The sequence below is a fragment of the Rhinolophus hipposideros genome, assembly GCF_964194185.1.
Source record: "Rhinolophus hipposideros genome assembly, chromosome: X".
Taxonomy (NCBI): domain Eukaryota; kingdom Metazoa; phylum Chordata; class Mammalia; order Chiroptera; family Rhinolophidae; genus Rhinolophus; species Rhinolophus hipposideros.
The window spans coordinates 103,390,875-103,412,663 of NC_138046.1; the positions used below are offsets into that span (position 1 = coordinate 103,390,875).

General features: G+C 37.8%; 1 protein-coding gene across 1 annotated transcript in view; it reads left to right on the plus strand.

The window, feature by feature from the left end:
- The window catches only part of DMD (dystrophin), a 2,022,175-nt gene that overhangs the window by 1,611,190 nt on the left and 389,196 nt on the right, over nt 1-21,789 (plus strand). Inside the window, exon 56 of the mRNA XM_081043053.1 lies at nt 18,569-18,741. Within this exon, the coding sequence (XP_080899179.1) occupies nt 18,569-18,741 (173 nt within the window). The remainder of the gene's footprint in view (nt 1-18,568; nt 18,742-21,789) is intronic.

A 21,789-nucleotide genomic window follows, 5' to 3' on the forward strand; every position in this document is an offset into this window, starting at 1 on the left:
AGAACTCTTTCTAAGTTAGGGACTGCTTGTACTTATTTCATGAGTAAAGATGTCAAAAGGAAGAATGTTGGATTTGCACCATGCTAATTCACTATTTAGTGAGCAGAAATGTCAGCCTAGGACATGAAAAGAAATACTGCCTCTCAGAGAAGTCAAGGATGATGAAAAACAATCGTGCAAGCAGAATGCTGCTCTTCAGAAACACAGAAACGCTTTTTTTGTTCCCCATGTTCCCCGGGATTTTCTCTTCTGCATTTAAAACAGTTGGGTAGTTCAAGTTTCAAGGCTACCGATTGGAAGCAGGAAATCAGTGGTAATTGGAAGCAGTGGGATGTTGGGAGAAGTAATAGAGGTAGCTGCTCTCCAAATTATCCTGTGGGACTTTCCATGGCAGTGAATTCAAGCAGTGGAAGCTCAGCTGAGTATAAGCAAACAGTCCTACAGACAATCCTGCTGTCTCTTCAACCCTTTAATCTCTGGTAGTGAGTGGGAATTCTTTGGCAGAAAACTTGATCCAAAGGTTGATGTGGGTTACTTGGCTAAAAAAAGTTATTGTTATAGTGAAATCAAACTTTCCATGAATTGTTTGCTATTAAAGCCAACTGAAAGTAGCATTGCATCTTTGATAAGGGAGGTGAGTTTTGTAGATTGATTTGTGAGCTGTTTTATAGAATAAAGGAGATTTATAAATTGCTTTTATTTCAGAGATACAGTAGATCCATTTTCTCTTCAATGGTGTATGTCATCTTTCAGGGTGCCTCCCTTGTGCCTGTAAAAATAACATTGCACTCAAAAGCACAGCAACTATTTGATGACAAATTCTCATCATTAATCAATTAAAGATACTCCAATTATTTTGACTAATTATATGCAATTTCATTTCATGCATGTATGATATTTTTAAACATATGAGTTATTTGGTAATTCCCAAAATCACAAGGATGAATTTGATTCTATAGACAAAGTGTTATACCAAAAGAAATATTTCATTTAGACAAAGATAAGAGCACAGAAAAAAAAATCAGTGGAACATTCAATGCTCTATATATCTCAGACATTATATGGCATTTTTTTCTATGAATATCATCATGATATGTTTAAAAGAGAAGATAATGAGAGGTGAGAGGTGAGAATATATATACAATGGGGTAAAGACAGTCATTCAAGAAATGGTGTTAGGAAAACTGGACAGATACAAGCAAAAAATGAAACTGGGCCACTTTCTTACTCCACATACAACAATAAACTCAAAATGGATTAAAGACTTACATGTAAGACCCAAAACCATAACACTCCTAGAAGCAAACATCGACAATAAACCCTCTGATATTGCTCTTAGCAATATTTTTTCTGATGTATCTCCTTGGGCAAGGGAAACAAAAGCAAAAATAAACACAGGGGACTATATCAAACTGAAAACTTCTTAACACAGCAAAGGAAACCATCAACAAAACAAAAAGACAACCTACTGAATAAGAGAAGATACTTGCCAATGATACACCCGATAAGGGGTTAGTATCCAAAATGTATAAAGAATTCATGCAACTCAACACCAAAAAATAAAAAAGAATCCAATTTAAAAATGGGCAGAAGACCTAAATAGACATTTCTCCAAAGAGGACATACAGATGACCAATAGACATATGCGAAGATGCTGAACATCACTAATCATCAGAGAAATGCAAATCAAAACCACAATGAGATATCACCTCACCCCAGTCAGAAAGCCCATCATCGATAAATCAATAAACAACAAGTGCTGGCAAGGATGCTGAGAAAAGGGAACCCTCTTGCTCTGTTGGTGGGGCTGCAAATTGATGCAGCTGGTATGGAAAACAGTATGGAGATAACTCAAAAAATTGAAAATCAAACTACCTTATGACCCAGCAATTCCACTTCTAGGTATTTGTCCAAAGAAATATAAAACACTAACTTGAAAAGATATATTTACCCTTATGTTCACTGCAGCACTATTTACAATTGCCAAGATATGGAAGCAACCAAAATGCCCATCAATAGATGACTGGATAAAGAATAAATGGTACATACAAACAAAGGAGTATTACTGGGCCATACAAAAGATATCTTACCATTTGTGACAACATGGGTAGACCCAGAGGGTATTATGCTAAGTGAAATAAATCAGACAGAGAAAGACAAATATCGTATGATCGCACTTGTATGTGGAATTTAAAGAACAAAATAAACAAAACAAAAAAACTGACTCATAGATACGCAGGACAAACACATGGTTGTCTGGTGGAAGGGAGGTTAGGGGGCTGGTGAAGAGATTAAGAAGTACAAATCGATAGTTACAAAATAGTCACAGGGATGTAAAGTACAAGATAGAGAATATAGTCAATTATATTATAATGACTATGTATAGTGCCAGGTGGGTACTAGACTAATCAGGGGGATCACTTCTTACATTATATAAATGTCTAACCACTATGCTGTACACATAAAAGAAAAATAAAATAATATTGAATGTCAACTGTAACTGAAAAATAAAAAATAATGAAGAAGATCATGAATATATGGTGTTTAAAAGGCCTAAATTTCCTTCTAAGTGCTTCAGAACCTGTTATTTAACTATGATCTTACATATGAAATGTGGTCTTTTGAAGAATTTGATTTGTCGTGCGTGTTAAAAAAACAAAAACATGATTTCCTTATCATATTATAGGATTATCTATCAATAAGTAAACCAGCAGCCCAGTGAAAAATCATTTCACATCATTTGGTAAATACCATGATTGAGGATACTTATGATAGACAATCTAGGTAAGCAAGCTATTTGGGGGCTTGGGAAATTTCAAAACTTAAAATCTTTTATTGATTTTCTAGCAAAGAATAGCCTAAGTTATGTTTCAGGTTTTAAAATGGACTACCCCAGGAATATTTTCTTGCTTTCTCAGGCACCAGGCAGCTTTCTAGGATCAAGCATTCATCCATTCATGGATCTATAACCTGTAGTTTCTGCTTTTGTAGCGACTGCACTTAAATCCATGAGACTAGACCCCGGGATTTACGGAGATCCATTTCTCGGGGCAAGCAGTTCCTTTCAGCTTTTACCTGTCAGTTCGTCAGTGTTTGCCTCTGTGTTCAAGGAGTCACTTGCAGGCTCTGAAGTCTAAGATACAGAGTGAATGGAGAAGGGTGCAAAAAAACTCTAACATATTCGTGGACTTCTGTCTCCAAGAGAGAGACGGTTTTGTCTTTTTTTTTTTTTCCTGATCAAACCATTAGCATGAAACAAGGACATGTCATCTCACCAGAGGGAAATTGGGGTCATGCCATAGGCTAGCTGAATGAGCGCTCTGTGGCATGAGGATATATGCCCACTGCACAACAACGCCTTCACCACGTCAAATCTGCCCTTTAATTACAGTTTTTTTAAGGTTTGTTTTCTTTTTTTTTTTTCAGTTTTATTTTATTTTATTTTATTTTTACATCCCTCACACCGTGAACTCCCCTCCCCCCATCCACCACCACCCCGACCTCACACCGAGCCATCACATTATACACATAAAATTATAGTTGGCATTCATTAATGTCCAGCCTCTGGTGTACAATGCCATGACCAGGCATCCACAGCATCCCTGAGGTGGTCTCCCAAACAGGACACATGTCCATCGGACACCCAACATTTTAAATCTCACTTGAAGAGATTTTAGCATTAGGGAAACTGCTCTGTAAATGTACCCGTGATGAGACCCAATAAAATTTAAAGTCAAAATAAAATACAGTAAAACTGCTAATAAACTTAAAAAAAAAAGTTTGCTGAGAAGAATTGAGGACAGAGGAGATGAATCAGCAGCTAAACTGTTATCGTCAGACAAGAGTTTTCCTGGCTTTAGGCAAAACAGCACGTGCAATAACAACATCTTCATTGACTCAGAGGTGTGTTTGGCCCAGATTATTATAGGATGCTTTTCCTGTAGCACTCTTCCTTCTTCGATAAGCTGAAGGAAGAGTTCTGCTCTCCAACTCAGCAGGCCCTTTTTCCCCTACCTCAGAGCCATCACTTGAATTCATAGTTGCCAAAATAATAATCAAACATTTGCCTCGTGTTCCTGACTCCATGAGTGCATGAGTGCATGACTCCATGAGTGCATGAGGACTCCAAGAGCAGGCCTAAGGTTCCTTATGTGAAAGATGGCTTTCTTTCTTTTTTTAATTAAAGTTTATTGAGGTGACAATGGTTAGTAAAGTTACATAGGTTTCAAGTGTGCAATTCTGTAATACGTTATCTGTATATCATGTTGTGTGTTCACAGCCCAGAGTCAGTGGCTTTCTTTTCATGAAAAAAGCACACCTCTTGTTTTCTTTTCAGGGTCATTTAAAAATATCTATGCTACTGGGTTATGGAAGGCTCACAAGGAGGATTCTTAGGTAAAGGGTGAAGCAAAATTGTTCTTTTCTCTGCAACAGGGATTGTCTCTATCTTTATGTACCACAATTTAAGTTTTCTTTTAAGCCCATTCTTAATTTCCTTTCTTTGACCTTAAACTCTTTCACTACGTTAAGTGATTTTAAGTTGTTTTCTTTTCAAAATGTGTCCAAAATGTACCAAAAAAACCCAAAAAGTTGATATTTTGACTATGTTGTGCATTTAATAACAATTCGAGGTGCTTTATATATAAATGGCATTATTTTTATGTATAAAATGTCCTCTTGCTACTCATTCTTGAAAAACACAAAAATATAGACACATGTACATCTGCTTTCCTAAACTTCCTTTCTGGATGTTTCCCTCCACAGTCAGCAGATGGAAATATTCATTCAGATATATCCAACCGTCACAGCAAAAGGGTTAAACTGTTTCAGCAGCCTACCAGCTGGAGATCCTAAAGCCATAGGTACACTTTCTCCAAGGCACACACTTTTGTGTCCTTCCACTGGTCCCTGGCTAAATGCATTTTTCTTCCATGTCACCCACCCACTCCTCTCTTCTTTTTTTATTTCCCAAGCCTATGGCAGGTCCAAGGAAAGGTCCAGGTTACTTGAATGTGATTAGAGAGACTCCCTTGGGGAATTTCCCTGTAATACCCAAGGACTGCTCTTTGATATGCCCCGTTTCCCCAAATCTGGTCATTTTGTGCCTAGCACCACTATGACTAATTCTAAGATGCATTTTCCAAAGTGTCTTTCTTCTTGAGAGTTTTCCATTAAAATGGTACTTGAAAGATACATTGTGTTTATTAATTCAGTACTTTTCTTGGAGATGGAGGTAGCTGCCTGCAGGTGACTGCTCTGTATTTCTTCATGGTGGGTCTCAGAAGCCCTTGAAATTATAGGTTGTATTTTGTGTTTATGAATATTTGTGTAGGTTTCTGAGGAGAGGAGCCATCATTTTCACAAAGGCAGTCATGGCCTCCCAGATATTGGGACCGTTATGCTAGACCAGTGGTACATTCTGGTATACTCTCAAAGTGAGGTCCCTGGAGAAGTATCGGCACCACTCGAGAACTTGCTAGAAATGCAAATTCTTTTTTTTAAATTATTTATTGGGGAATATTGGGGAACAGTGTGTTTTTCCAGGGCCCGTCAGCTCCAAGTCAAGTTGTTGTCCTTCAACCTAGTTTTGGAGGGCGCAGCCCTGCTCCAAGTCCAGTCACCGTTTTCAATCTTAGTTGCAGGGGGCGCAGCCCACCATCCCATGTGAGAATCGAACCAGCAATCTTGTTGTTGAGAGCTCGTGCTCTAACCACCTGAGCCATCCTGCCGCCCCAAAATACAAAGTCTTGAGTTCTACCCAAGACCCACAGAATCATGAACTCCAGGGTTGGGGCCCAGCAGTCTGTGTTTCCATGAACCCTCAAGGTTGCTCAAGTTTGAGAACCACTGTGCTAAACGAACTATCAATACATGACGCACTGTGAGACAGGTTTTCGCTGTTCTGTAACAGGTATTACAGTGTAGCTCCCATGTAAAAATTCTTATGATATAAAATCTATAAAGACATCCTTTTCTCTATTCTTGCTCTTTATTAAAACATAATTTATCTCATGGGTGTGGACCTAAGGACCTGTGGACCTAAGGAAGACCTAAGCCTTCCCAAAGCTTACTCTCCTAGTGACAGTTTTTTAAGCCTACATGTTCTCATATGAAAGAAGCATTATCTCCTGGCCAGAGGACAAGAATTCCCTGGGTCTGCTTCAGCAAGATGGCCCAGGATCTCTACGATGTTCTGAACTGAACGGAATGCTTTGAAAAGGAATAGTAGATATACGATGGAAAACTCGTGATTGGGTTTCTGGCCTTAGTACAGTGGGTTCTAGAAATGAAGAAATATCCCTTACTATTTAGCCAGCTGCATTTATGTCATGTTTCCTTTGGCAGATGTGTCAGTGTTACCTACCTTTGTATGAATGTACAGAGGGATATTCCTTCTTCTTCCTTTTCCTCATCCATTGAAAAAAGAGTAACTTTGTTTTGTCCCCTTCACCACCCATCCTATTCCATGAGAGAAGAAAAGTGGAATAGGGTGAGGTAACTCCATAGGCACAAAAACAAAACAAACAAAAAATCATTACACTCAGAAGAAGTAATTTGCTCTACTTGGTAGTAGACAAAAATCAACTCACCAAAGAACACTAGGGAATCAGACCCAATTATGTCAGCGGGACTTTAGTTAACATTATGATACTAGAACCTTCTTTAACATTCAAACTATGGATACCTAGAATTCATTTTAAAGGTAATTTTTAAGCTTTAGCACAAATAAATTTACCCGCAAATAAATATAATTGTGCCTGTTTGTAAATTATTTGGAAATTGTCCTGATATTTAAAGTGAAAAATTATAGAAACATCTTAGATTTGTTATATTGGTAACCTGTTCTAAACAGTTGCCTCAGTTGTAGGGTTGTTTTGTGGTTGTGTCAAGAAGATGTGGTACATATATACAATGGAGTATTACTCAGCCATAAGAAAAGATGAAATACTGCCATTTGCGACAACTTGGATGGATCTTGAGATTATCATGCTAAGCAAAATGAGTCAGGAAAAAGTCAAGAACCATACGATTTCACTCATATGTGGGATATAAAACTGAAAACAACAAAGGAACAAGATAAACAAACAAAAACTCATAGACACAGGTAACATTTTAGTGGTTACCAGAGGGTAAGTGGAGAGGGTGGTGGTAGAAGAGGGAAAAGGGAGTCATATATATGTTGATGGAAGGAGATGTGACTTTGGGTGGTGAACACACAATGCAATATAAAGATGGTGTATTGTAGAAATGTACACTTGAAACCTATATAATTTTACCAACCAATGCCACCCCAATAAATTTAATTTAAAAAGATACTGAGGGTTTTATTTGGTGGAGTAGGGGATGGAATAAAGTTGTTGTTCTGCATTTACAACATTCATAATTAAAGCAAACCAGAGGAAATTAGCTACATGGCTGTGATGATTTCTAGTGTATTATCAAAAATAATTATGGCACTTTGCCATATGTTCTTGCCTTCTTACATATTGCTGTTGGGATAAGATGAGACTAGACATCAACTAATTGCTTGTGTCTAATATACAATCTTGCACTACAGTGATTCTCTAGAGGAAAAAAAAATAGTTCTGTGGCAGAGATTTGGAAAATAAAAGCTTCTCTAACTCTTAACTCTGTACATAAGCTAGACAAACTACAGATAAATATAACTGGATGTATATTGGTCCATGGGAAGATAGTTGCCTATTTTAAGAAAAAGAATATATTCTATTCATTTAGAGCCAATCAAAAGCATTACAGTATTAGTTCTGAGGTGACTAAGGAGAATAAATAAGTTAATACCTAACCGGAAAATAATTCAGTTGCCTGGCCATTCCTTTCAGAGTATCGCAGTAAATTTCTCCAAGCAAATATCTCACATGTGCCTTAATGAACTAACGATTGTGTTGTGTTACAGGTAGCCCAAGTCAGAAGTTACTTGCTTTGTATTTGAGGGATAGAGGAGGAATGGGGAGGGGGAGTTTAAAAGAACATAAATTCAGACAGATCTGTGCTCTAATCCTGCTTCTGCCACATAACAGCTATGGGATTTAGACAAATTATTTCACCTCTCCCAATTGTAGTTTCCTCAATTGTGGGATAAGAAGGCTTACTTCATAAAGTTGATGTAAAGGATTTATAAGGGGTGTAAGTATTAGTTTCCTACCCTGATTCATCTCCCCACTCCACCCCCCATCCCTCATCGTGACTCTGCGATAACAAATACGTTTCCTTGTTGGAAAGGCCCATCTGGTCTCTCTCAGATAAGGATAGTTATCTTCAACCAGGCTGATTCCTGCACATAAAACATAATACAAAACCAAAAGTACCTTCAATTGTAGTCTTTTCATACGTGGTTGTCTTTATGATTTAAATGTGCAATCTAGAGTTGAAGTGTGAGGCCCTTTCAAGATTACCACTGGCTACGATCTTTTGAAAGATTCCTAGTATTCCTCATGTAGGGAATACTCACCCAATTATAAGCAATGAAGCAGTATAGAAACACCTGAAATAATATTGCAACACAATATAGGGTTTTTATGGCTTTTCGATGTATTAGTAAAAAAAAGAAAAGTCAGCCTGTCTAAGGGCTTGTTTTATCTTCCAACACCAGCATTGTAAAGGCATGGCATTTTTTTTTATAAGTGCTGAGCCAAATGGGTATCCACCTTCATTCCCCACTACATCCACTGCATCTTAACTTTTTTAAAACTTTTTTAATTAAATATATTGGGGTGACAATCATTAGTAAGGTTACACAGGTTTCAGGTGTACAATTCTGTATTACATCATCTATAAATCCCATTGTGTGTTCACTACCCAGAGTCAGTTCTCCTTCCATCACCATATATTTGATCCCCCTTACCCTCATCTCCCTCCCCCCACCTCTCTTACCCTCTGGTAACCACTAAACTATTGTCTGTGTCTATGAGTTTTTCTTTATTTGTTTGTCTTGTTCCTTTGTTGCTTTCTGATGCAATGTTGCTCTGTCCACTCTTTCTCAGTATTCTGTGTCCTTTAAAACTCACTCCCGTATACTTTAGGAATTCCAAATAGGGTATATTTTAGGTAGGATCCTCCTGTGCCTGTATGCAGCCTTGGTGTCATTGCTCTTGCCTTGTCATTGTAATGTGTTTGTCACCAAGGGGTGTGCGTGCGTGCGTGTGTGTGTGTGTGTGTGTGTGTGTGTGTGTGTGAAACACAGGATATATATATAACGTTTGTCTTACTCCTGAGGAAATTAAACTTAAAATAAAATTCCTGTCTTTAAAATGCTTTTGTGAATAATTATCACTTTGCCAAATTCTACCTTCCAAAGGTAGAGCAAGAGAAGGATAAAACCGAGTCACACATGCAGCTGTTTCCATAATTTATGAATGCTCAATGACGTTAGGATCCCTCCTCCTTCCTTCTTCCTGGAGCCACCACTTTATTGGTTCGTGAATGGCTGGTGCTGTCTGTCAGCTAAACTTGCCTGCATTCTCTCCCCGTTCCCAATTACCCTGAAAACTGCCCCCTAAGTGATCATTCACAAACACTTTTTTGAGTATGTCATGCCTGGACACAGGAAGCTACAGTGGAATGTTATCCTTATAGGATCAGATACAATCTCCAGGGTGCATTCAGAACTCTCAATGGCTACTCTGTATCCTTTGAACCTCACTGTTGACCCTTCTCAGAACTACCTCTTAGCTTTTCCCTGCAGCTCTGGCTCTCCTCCCTATGCGTTCAGTAGTCCTTTTCCTTAGGAAATGTCTTCCCATGCCTTCTCTGCTAGGAAGCTTGGAGTCATGGAGGAAGGTGAGAAGTGGACCAGAGGGACACAATTATAATGAAGGCCCTCAATCATCAGGCATTGGGTTGGGTATTTAGATGCTCTGCCCAGATCACTTCACCTAATCTTGGCCAAAAACTTATAAGGTAGGTGTTATTAGCCCTACGTATCGATTGAAAAAAAAAACAGTCTTTGAAATATTTTGTAATTTACCCAAGATCATCACAAAGCTAGTAAGTGGGGGAAGTTAGAATCTAAACAAATCTTATGACAGAAAGGCTGGGCTCTTCCCACTATGTGCTATGCTTTATGCCAATCTACGCGTATGTTAATTACTCCCACCCTCTCCAGACTTGAAGACTTACTCATACCTTTATGTACTGTTTAGTTATGTGGACATTCGTAATTCTTCCTCAACTGCTTCAAATCAGACCCCCCCCCACCTCAAGTATAAGCTCTAAACATCAAACAAACCTTAAAAAAAGTCATCCCCAAATCCTCCTTGGATCCCTCATCCCCCTTCCCTTGCTGCCCTATTTCTCATCTAAGCTTTTCAATAGTGCTGTTTGTTCAACCTCCTGAAATCTTACATTACTTCCACGTCTCCTCTGAAACTGTTCTCATCAAGGTGACCAGTGGCCTTCCTTATTGCCAAATGCATTAGACAATGTTCTGTCCTCATGTAACTGACCCCTCAGCACTGTTTCACCAGTTGGCCACACCCTCCTTTTTAAACCCTCTCCCCACTCTTGGCTACCATGGCACCGTCATTTCTTAGTTTTCCTCCTGCCTCTTTGGCTGCTTGTTTTCTGTCTTCTCTGCCAGGTTGTCTACCCCTACCTGACCTCTGAAGGCTGGTGGTCTTCAAGAGTTGCTCCCAGTGCCCTTTTCCTTTTCCCTCTTCTCTTTCTCCTTAAGTCTGCTTACCCATTCTCCTGGTCTTAGTATCAGTACACTGAATAATCCCAAATTCATAAAGCCAGCCCAGAACTCCCCTCTGAGTTTCTCACAGGTATTTGAAATCTCCACTTTAATGCCTCATAGTCATTTTAAAGCATAACAGGTTGAAAATATAACACCAAACTGACTTTTCCCCCAGTTTGCAAGATCTCAGTAAATGACACTGCTATCCATCCATCTGTTGTTCAAGTTAAAAATTCGGTGTTATCCTTCTCCTTTATTCTCATCATCTAATCCATTACTGTGTATCAGAAATCTAACACCCAAATTATATCTCATATCACATCAGTCTACTTCTTGCCTTCTCCAATTGCCTGAGTCCAGGCCTCATTATCTCTCGCCTGGATTAGAGGGCCTGGCCTCTAAGTGGTCTTCCTGTTTCCTCTCCTGCCTTCTTTCATCTCCACATAGCGATATAGTGATTTATGGAAAGCCTAAATCAGATCATGTCGCTATCCTGCTTTTAAAGTTTCTATTACTTTACTGCGCTTGAAATAAAAGTCAAACTCCTTACGACGGGACTTCAAGGCCCCATGATATCTGAAGCCTCTCTTACTTCATCTCCAGCCACATTTCTTTCCTGTAAGTTTTAGCCAAGACCTTTCCTGATACAAAGCCTCCCCTTTTCACTTGGGAGCAATTCTTTGCCCTCGGGTTTTTCTACTATAACTGGTGTCTTTTCATCCTTCAAGTCTCAGCTGACAGGGAACCTTCTCACATAGGTGTTACTGACCACCATAACCAAAGAACACCCCATCACCACCGCATGTAGACCATATTCTCACCATAGCCAACCATGTGTTGCCGTCAAAGCATCTTCTTACTTTATTGAACACTTGTTTATCTGTTTACCATATTTCTCCCGTCTATCCTATTTCTCTCTGTTTAGTTTATTATGGTGCAAACATCAAGAGGTTAGAAGTCTGTTTTTTTCACCATTACAGACCTAATTGATAATATATTAAATATTTGTGGGAGGAAGGAAGGCAGGGAGGGAGGGAGGAATTAACTTAAGGGCTGGAACTACATCTCTTTTTATATCATATGTATTCCCATAAGTTCTAATGAAATCTTGGACATACGATAGGCACGTAGTGCATGTTTCTGTGTTAATAAATATGCAGAACATTTTTGCATTGTGACAGAGGAAAAAGAAACTAGGAAAAACAAGATGCAGAAGAAAAAAGATACTTACCGCACCTCCAACCTAGTATATCTGAAATGAACTCAATTTTCAAAAGTAATTCTAAGAATAGAATAAACTGGAGGGTCAGACAAGGAGAGAAAGCATCAACGTGTTACTAGAGTTTGGGATTGCTTAAGGCGGTCTGACAAATGGGATTTTGCTCAGTTTCCTCTGGGGTAATCCACCCTAGGCCAGGCATTTTTAAAGATTAGATTTTTGAAATAAAGCTTTGCGCCCGGGAATGTACTGAAGCAGGAGAGCATATCCCTTCTCTCCACTGTTCTAGTGCTTAAGTGTGAGAATTTTCGAATGAGATATGAAAGCAAAGACAACAAACCCTGCAGGATAATAGTCTCTGAGGGGCTTAATAACAGCCATTTTTAAAGCAAAGTCTATGGACTCCTAAATCCATAGCTGCTCGCTTAAGATGCATTGCGATGCAGTGGACCTGAAAACACACTCCTTATCTACCTAGAGCAACCAGGCTCCAAGCCAAATGGCAGTCCTCAGATTAACTCTTGTTTCTCTTGGGATGACAACTCTGCTACTTTTAAAAGTATTGCAATGGCCGCATGTAAAATGGGAAAAAAACAAAAACAGGCACACCCACCATGAATCTGTAGCCAACTACATTTCCTGAACAAGTCGGAAACCTCTGGTGCTTAGATTACAGTCCTTGTAAGGTCAGGATTGTGGGTCCAATTCCTCTATATGCCTGATTCTCAAAAAATTCATTGGGGAGGATAATTCTGTGTTGTTTTGCTAGTTATAATTGCCAGTCCTTACAGACTGATACTTTTGTAACATGCAATAAAAATGAAGTACTTTAAAAAAATAACAAAAGCCAGACATGCAATATGCAAGCCCATGCCTTTTATTTTTGGACGGCTATAAACATTTCTAAAGATTTACTCTCAATTTCTGTTTTTGTAATGAAGTGTGTGTGTGTGTGTGTGTGTGTGTGTGTACTCCAAAACCTCAAGTATTTAGAGCCCATCGTTAACAAGTCCTTTTGGATAACCAAGCCAAGGGAGTTTGACTTTTGTATGCTTGTTTTTATTTGCTTAAACCTCTTTTTTTTTCTTTTTATTAGTTTCAGGTGCACAAGACAAGGTAATACTTAGATGTTCATCATTTATATCCCTCACACTGTGGATCCCCCTCCCCCCATCCCCCCATCCACTGTCCCTCCGACATCGCACCGAGCCATCACATTATATATATAAAATTATAGTTGGCATTCATTATTGTTTAGCTTCCGGTGATGTAATCAATAATGTTGTAAAGATTTTGTAGGGTATCCAATGGACACGTGTCCCATTTGGGAGACCACCTCAGGGATGATATAGATGCCTGATCGTGGCACTGTACACCGGAAGCTTAAACTTCTTTAAAGCAGCAACACCTTTTCAGAATAACTACATTGGATACATTCATTCAAAGAGTTTCACATGCACTGCTTTCTTCTTAAATAGTTTACTGAACATAAGTCTGCTTTTTCTGGCTATTCAGGATCATCATTATTTGCATTAATTCTTTTGCTTCGCTTTCAAGTTAGGTGATGCCTGCAAGGGCTAATAATATATGTAGAGCTGTTGGTTTCCACACTGTGTGACCCTGGTCAACTATGCATGCCCACGGCTCCTTTTACACCTCTCTGGTTCTCTGTCAGGTATCACTTCTTGCCACTCTCTGTTTAGCCCTGAAGGATAACTTCTCTCCATTTTGGATCTTCTGTTTCTGACCTTTTAAGTTCTTGGAAATCAGATCATCACTTTTTTTTTTCCTATCAAACTTATTTGAATTAGGTAAAAATGATCAGTAAAGAGGAACTAATGGCCTTATCATTATTCACATTCTAATGCTTTCAGAAACAATTACAGATGGTGTGTCTATAATGAATTTTTAGGGAAATTTGGTTACTTATTTTTATTCTTTGTGCATCTTTTTGTTTTGTTGCTTACTTCTCAGCTATATTCAAGATAGGGAGGTTATTATTGGCTGAGTTCTTTTTTAGAGACACAAAATTCTATATACACAGGAAAAGAAATATGTGGATGCTATTATTCATCATGGTTTGGAAGAGTATCATAACCATTTGTTTGGATAATAGAAGTAAGGGTGTAGCACTAATTCCTGGCATTTTCCTTCTTTATTTTCCTTCTAACAAAAGTTCTGTAACTTTTCATATCCTTCCCCAGCTGTCTTATTATTTATGGACACCATGGATCACTCTACTTGTTGAATGAAATAGTACAAATTTAATATTTAATAATCTTGTATTTGTCCTTTACTTTTCTTTATAAACTTTCACTCTCGATGGCTTCTTAAAACAAGACCTATATTCAACTTAATTTAAGGACCTGGACTATATTCTATTTCTCCCTAATGCTCATTGTCCATTCCAACCAGGTTGTATAATTCATTGTCCCTGCTCACAAACCAAACTCATTCCCACCTTTCTGCCATTTCCATGGTATTCTTCCTGCTTGGAATGCCCTCTTGCCTCCACCTCTCTCAATCCTATCCATCCTTCAAGGCTCAAAGCAAATCCCCTGACTTCATGAAGTCTAGTTTTCTGACTTGATTTCCACATTCATTCTCTTATCATAGAAACCCTTACGTTAGCTATTACTTATTAAAAGCCTGTTGTGTTCTGGATGCTGTTCAAAGTATTTTATAAACATTATTCCATGTAATATTTAAAACAACCCAGCAGGTAGGTATTATTATTTAATATTTAGTGAAGCCAAAGAAGTTAAAGAGTTTTTAACTTACACAGCTAATAAAGGAAAGAGAAGGGGGAGACTCAAACTATGTCTATTTAACTGCACTTTCCCATTAGTTGTTGTTTTGGAGTTTTTTTTCTACTGTTAGTTTCAGGTCCCATTTGTTTTCCCTGGAGGCTGAGAAAGGGGACTTACAGCAGAAATAAGCTAGACTTAGAAAAGAAGGCAGTGTGAGATTTGAAAAAGCCCTGCAGGATTTTTCAAAACCCTAAAACCCTACTCCTAAAACGACTACACTATGAACACATTACTCCTATCTGAGCTTTCTTGATGTTCACAGGTGAAATTTGCCCCATAATTGCACAGAACTTTACGCTAGATGTTTCTTTGGGGGGAGGGGCTACATATTATTTTTCCATTTGCGCCCATTTTCTCAATTATGTTGTGTTGTCTCTCGTTGTGTTGGATATATCTATGTCCACTGCTTCAGATCTGTTTAACAGTCTCCATATTAATAAGACCATAAAATTACTCTTTGAGTAGTGAAAACATGAGTCTGCATTGTCTAATGGCAATGCTAGATTTGCTGAAATTTAGGCAGTATTATTAATTGGAAAAGTTACTAGGAAAAATTTAAAAATTAGTAGGAAAACCTCAGAGGTAATATTGCCTAGTGGTTAAGAGCATACTCCTTAGCGTTCAATGGCCTGGGTTTGACATCTGACCACATAGTTTATTAGCTGTTGACCTTGGGCATTTTTACTTAATCTCTCTGTAATTTCACTGTCTTATACATAAAATGAAAATAAAAATAATGACTACGCTAGAGGGTTACTGACAGGATTCAATGAGCTTATGTATATACAGTTCTTTGGACAATGTCTGGTATATGGTAACTGTTATACAGAGGGTGCCAAAAAAATGTATACATATTTTAAGAAAGGAAAAAAACTGTATTAAAATTGTAATACTCAATATATACTGATAACAAAAGATGAATACAAGTCATGTGTATACATTTTTTTGGCACCCCCGGTATATGCTACTGCTATTTTTTTCTGTTGTTATGCAGCAAATTTCTTTTTTCTATTCATTAGTTATTGTTCTTTCTGAAGAATACAATCACAAAAAGAAGAGAAAAATTAAGAGCATACACTGAATGTAGTGACTAAGGCCTGAGTGATCTTTCCTAGTTAAGTCAGAAGTGAACTAAAACTACTTAAAAATATCTGTGAAAATTACTTTCTGTTCAGATTGGCTGTCCTCTAAGAATTCCCTTTGATTCTCTATCTCAACATCCTGCTTTTCAGTGGCCCCTGTGCCTGAGGTTAATCTTAAATTAAATGTCATGATGGTAGTTTTATGCAAATGAGAATGTGTTCCTTCCTGCCTTCCCTTTCGATGTCTCCTCCCCACCTAGGATTCATGCTGCCTATTTATACCGAAAACACTCCACCACAGCATGCCAACCTCCTGAAAAAGCCTCGGGTTCCTCACCGATACTCACCTCCATTTCAGAGCAACCTACCTTAGTCCTGTAGCATGCCAGCCCAAAGGAACATGGCCAAACTATTACGCTTATGCTGAAGTGTCAAGTCATTACTTAGCATAATGTTCATGTGGCTCTTATAGACAACGGAGCAAATCGCTGATGGGAGAATTTCTTTTTCTGGCAGCAGAGATGTTTCGTAGTAAGGAGACTTTCTCAGTGCAAACAGTTTTTGCTCATAGGTCATCCCGGATGCCCAATCTCACAATGAGAAGTGAAAAGGGTAGTCAGGATTCCATGTTTTATTCAGAATAAATCAATCCATGTGGGCAAATTTTTTAAATCAAAATCAGTAGTATTGTCTGTCTACGTTCTTTTCCCTTAACAATTGTTTCTTCCCAGAGCATTGTTTTTATGGACTAGAGATACATGCTATTCGATCTGCTTTAGTATTTCCCTTCTTTCAACTTCAGATGTGGTTCTATCCATATTCTCCCTCCTGTCTTCCAGTCAAAGAAAATGGGACGGAATTCTCTTTAGGGTCCATCAGGGATACTTTGGCTGCCAAAAATAGTGACAGGAGACATTCCTTGTCCATCTACCTTACCTCTGCAATGTTCAAAATTCTGCATCTAAGAGGCTGTGACTGAAAACCCAGGCCAGTTCTTCAGAATTTCTAACATGTTATTGCTGCCACTTTCCCCTCTCACTTTAGAAGAGTAATTTAATTCAATTTTAGAAAGAAGGGGGAAAAAAAACCTTCTAGTTACACTGGTCAATCCCATTGTTTGGAGCTTCAGGATGAATTTTTTAACTTGTTGAACAGAAGCATACAAATCTCTAAATGCAAGTCAGATAATGTACAAAGCCTCCATTCATTGTGTAGGCAGAAAGGAATGCTGGTACCCGGCAGCTCTCTAAGGAATGTTCTTCTGGCTTTGACTGTTCTGCTGGGAACAAGGAGGGAAACACATATATAAAATGAATTTATAATGTCTCTGGCTCATAATGGCAAAATGATAAGAAAAGTTGGCTGTGTAATATAAACTGTCAGTTGCATATTCCAGGCCTCCTCTCTTTGAGGTCCCTCCCACATCCACAGGCCTGGCTACCGTTTAGTAGGGAATACAAAGTGACTGTTTATTATTATTGACTGGTGAGGCCTGTGCTCTGAAATTCATTCTGTCAACAGAATGTAAGCAAAGTTGGCATTTTAAAGCAGGGCTCTTTCAGTCGCTGGGTTTTCTCAGGATTGCTATGCAACAGGATCGGTGCTGTAGTCCCCGGTTCAAGCTGAAAATGTTACACAGGAAGACATACCATGTAAAGGTCAGACTCTTCTACTATGATAATTTTCTTGATCTGTGTATATACAAATGAGGTTCAATGCATAGCGCCTTATCATAACTCTTGTGAAGGTCCTATGGACTTTCCACCTGTCAAGCCTAAAAATATGATGGTATTTTAAATGGTAAATCTTACTAATAAATGTCTGATGCTGTAATAAATGGATGATGCTGTAATACCAAGGTGAACTTAACGTGTATTTTCAAGAAGATTCTCTCCTCTGATAAAATCTTGTTAATTTGCTGATACCAGGGACCACATACAACCTTGCTTATTAGCCTCTCCATGCTTCTATGGTCAGAGTCAACTCTACAGGTTATGATGCTCATGGAAAATATGACTTGACCCATAGTTTAATGAAATGATTGGCACTGGAGTGTACTTTATCGTGGAATTATATTTCATATCACTTTCAAAAGACCATATATTCTGTCCGTGTGCTAGAAGATATAACTTATGAAATTTGTAAAGTTATAAGTACAGAGGGTGCCAAAAAAATGTATACACATTTTAAGAAAGGAAAACTGTATTAAAATTATAATATTCAATATATACTGATAACAAAGGTGAATATAAGTCACGTTGACTTCTGCAATGACAAGAGGTGCTCAAAATGGTTCCCATCAGCGTCCAGACACTTCTGATGACAGCGAACTACTGCTTGAGCAACATTGACCAAAGTGTTCACTTGTAAACATTTTTTTGGCACCCCTGGTATATTATATTCCAATTCATAATGTCAAGGAATGAATTTATTATACCTAATAAGATGCCCATTTTCAATCTACATCACATGAAGAGATCACACACTAAGAAAAGTGAATTGGAGGTACATCTTTCTGTTAATTGGCCCAAATGAAATGTCTTTTTTTAATAGCTACCATTTATTTAGTGATATACCTTAAAACAAAATTGTCTTTTGTTTTTTATAATTATAAATGTAATATAAAGTCATATCACATGCAAACATTTGAAATGTCTTTTGAACTGATAGTTTATTTTTCACAGTTCTTCAAATTCATATTTGTAGCTGGTCTCTTTTGTTTAGTAATTCTATACGTGTTCTTCTCCCTCCTGTCCTATAGGATCTCCAAGGAGAAATCGAAGCTCACACAGATATCTATCACAACCTAGATGAAAATGGCCAAAAAATCCTGAGATCCCTGGAAGGTTCTGACGATGCAGTCCTGTTACAAAGACGTTTGGATAACATGAACTTCAAGTGGAGTGAACTGCGGAAAAAGTCTCTCAACATTAGGTAGGAAAAGATCAGGGGCAAAAAAGCCAGAAATGAATTAATATGGCAAAATTTTCCCTCATTTTTCAGCACAAGTAGTTAATATCTCATGTTTATGTAAATCACCCAATTTCAAAATAATTCATTTTACTTTAAATAAATGAATCTTTCATTTGCTTGGTATGGAGATGATACTTGAGGGTTCAGATTAGATTAAAGTGGTTATGTTTTATAACCAGGGGAGAGCTGCTTATTAAGACATTAGAATGAATTTAAATGAAGAACACAGCTATCCTAATTTCATACAGTTCTTTCTTGGCTTATCACTAGGTTATGGAAAAAGGGATAAAATTAAGCTTATGTTTATCATGGAATTCTGTCATTGGCATTATTCTAAACGCATAACAGAGCACATTCTTTAAATATCATAATGCATTATAATTAACAATGTAGAGGAGACCTCCCCATAGCTCCCACAGCTAAGGAGACATTATAGCTACTTTTTGTCTGTTGCTTCCTCTCAGGTTTTGTTACCACATCCTCTGTCGGGTAAGCCTTTAGCTGTTGTATATGCACCTATTTCATGCGTTGCCTCTTCCTGTGTGTCAGCTTCCTTCTTGAGAAGCTAGCTAATGGATATATCTCAGCGTTGTTATAAAGAGGGTAGAGTGAAGCTCTTGCTATACCCATTTTACAGTAGTTCATTGTGGGGACAAAGAGCAGAGACAGTAAGTGAAATGCTCCATGTCACCTAAATGACAGGAAGTATAGGGAGTGGACGTCAGGCTACCTGCTTTCTATCTAATCAGTTGCTTTTCCTAATTGATGTCTTTTTATAAAAATATGTTGTGCTTTCTTCTATGTTTAGAGGAGGAAGGGTGGTAGTAGAGGGAGGTAGAAGAAGACGAATGGGCTTCATAACAGTTATGTGGGAATGCACTAAGCAATGGGAGTAGTTATTACCTCTAGGCTGTACGACAACAGAGGGGAGACCTTTTTTCTCCTTTGTAGTTCTTCTAAATTGTCCAAACCTTTGACATATGGCATATTTACTTCTATGATGAGAAAAAAATAAAACTGAAATGTATTCATTTAAAGCACTCTTGGAAAAATCTGCACTTAATATGAAATAATAATAATATAATAATAATAATAAATAATAGGAACTAACACATGTACATCACATACCAGGCAATATCATAGGCACTTTATAGTTCTTGACCCATTTAATGCTCTCAGCAGCCCTAAAAGATTGATTCTATTATTATCCTCTGTTTGCATTTGAAACAAGTCAGGCACAGAGAGGGTCACTTAGTCAGTGGCAGATCCAAGATCTGAACACCGGGAGGGTGGCTCCAGAGTCTGAGCTTTTAAACATCAGAGTTTGCCATAGAGTATAAAGAAAGAAAGAAAAGACTCATCTAACATTTACACATAAATACATAATAAGTGAAAGGATGAAATAGAGAAGCAGATGTCTAGGAGTAGAAAAGGATTTATTTTTATTTATAAGGTCTTCCCACCCAAGTTTGCACCCCAGCTTCCAAGATGCTCATTTTTATCTCCCTCTTTGATCCATGAATTTGGTGTCAATGTGTTGACAATGAGTTGGGGGCAACAATGGGCAATGGCGTTTTCAAGGAGAGGGAGACTCCATTCTCTTTCTACAGCTTAAACTCTGAAAGAAGTCAGTATATGTCATGACACAGGCCGCTTTTATAACATCTGTCGTTAAAAAGGAATGACACCTGGGAGATGGAAAAGATACTGGTAGATAAAGAAAGTTATTTTTTTTGTTGTTGTTTTTGCAAGAAAGAAAAAGAAAGGTGCTATAACTGTTCTGAACATCACTCAGTGTCTTTTCTCTCCTTCATGTGAACTTGATGAAATAAAAGGAGAATTGAAAGCGGCAAACAGCATGTCAGCCAAAATATGGGCTCTTCATTCTCTGCAATTTCCCATATGCCAGCTACCGCAGTTTAATTCTTACTGTCATTAATCAAGTAGAAAACAGTTACCTTAGCTCGTCTAAGATGCTGCAATTTCTAGAACTTAAGTATTCAGATCAATGGTTTTGTCTTTTTAATACACCTCTCTAATAATACAGGATGTGGTATAAACAATCACTTATAAAAAGCAAAGAAATAATTCTTCGCATCAAAGCAATTCAGTTTATTTCCTGACACTTGGTAGAAATAAGGTCATCGGTCAATCCGTACAGAATGGCAGGGTTCAATTGAGAGACGCACAGCAGAGGTAGTAATTTGGGATGATTATGAAATAGGATAGGTAACACTGGAAGAGTTAGATACAGAACCATTAACGACACTTACAAGCTTCCATTGCAAATCTAGTCATTTTCTCCATTATTTTTTAGTGAAAAGTCACCACAATTAAAATATAGTTCTGAAGATACTCTGGAAAAATGGCCCTGTGTTTGCCCAAGCTATAACATATTATACTAAAAGATTATAGTTGGTTCACTGCTCTATAAGGGATCCTGGAGCCGGTTTTATATTTCAAAATTTACAAAAATGCTTGATTTCACAGGTGTCCATTTTTTTAATGAAAAATAATTGAGCTCAATCCAAATGATTTTGACATTTTCCTTTGAGTTCCATTAGCTTACAGAAGGTATCTTTGTGCTTCCAGATCCAATTCCGTGTTATGTCCTTTCCCTTCCATTTGTTTTCCTTCCATCCTATGTATTTTCTCCACTTTTGATTATGATTCTTATTCAAGTTTTCATCATGTCATTCCATATTGATAGAACACTGTTCCTTTACATGTTGAGACCCTCCATTACACATTTGCAAAAATATTCTTCCTTGGATATTATTTCTATCACATTATCCTTTTGGTCAAAAGTTTCCGTCTTGTTGGTGCCCATGTTTTAGTCATTTATTCATTTATTTGTTCATTCAACAAATATTTACTGAGTGTTTACTATGTAGTAGTAAGCACTCTCCAAAGCACTGAGGACACAATGGTGAACAAAGCAGACAAAAGAAAATCATTTCTCTCATGAAGCTTATAATGTGTTTCCCTGAAAATAAGACCAGGTCTTAT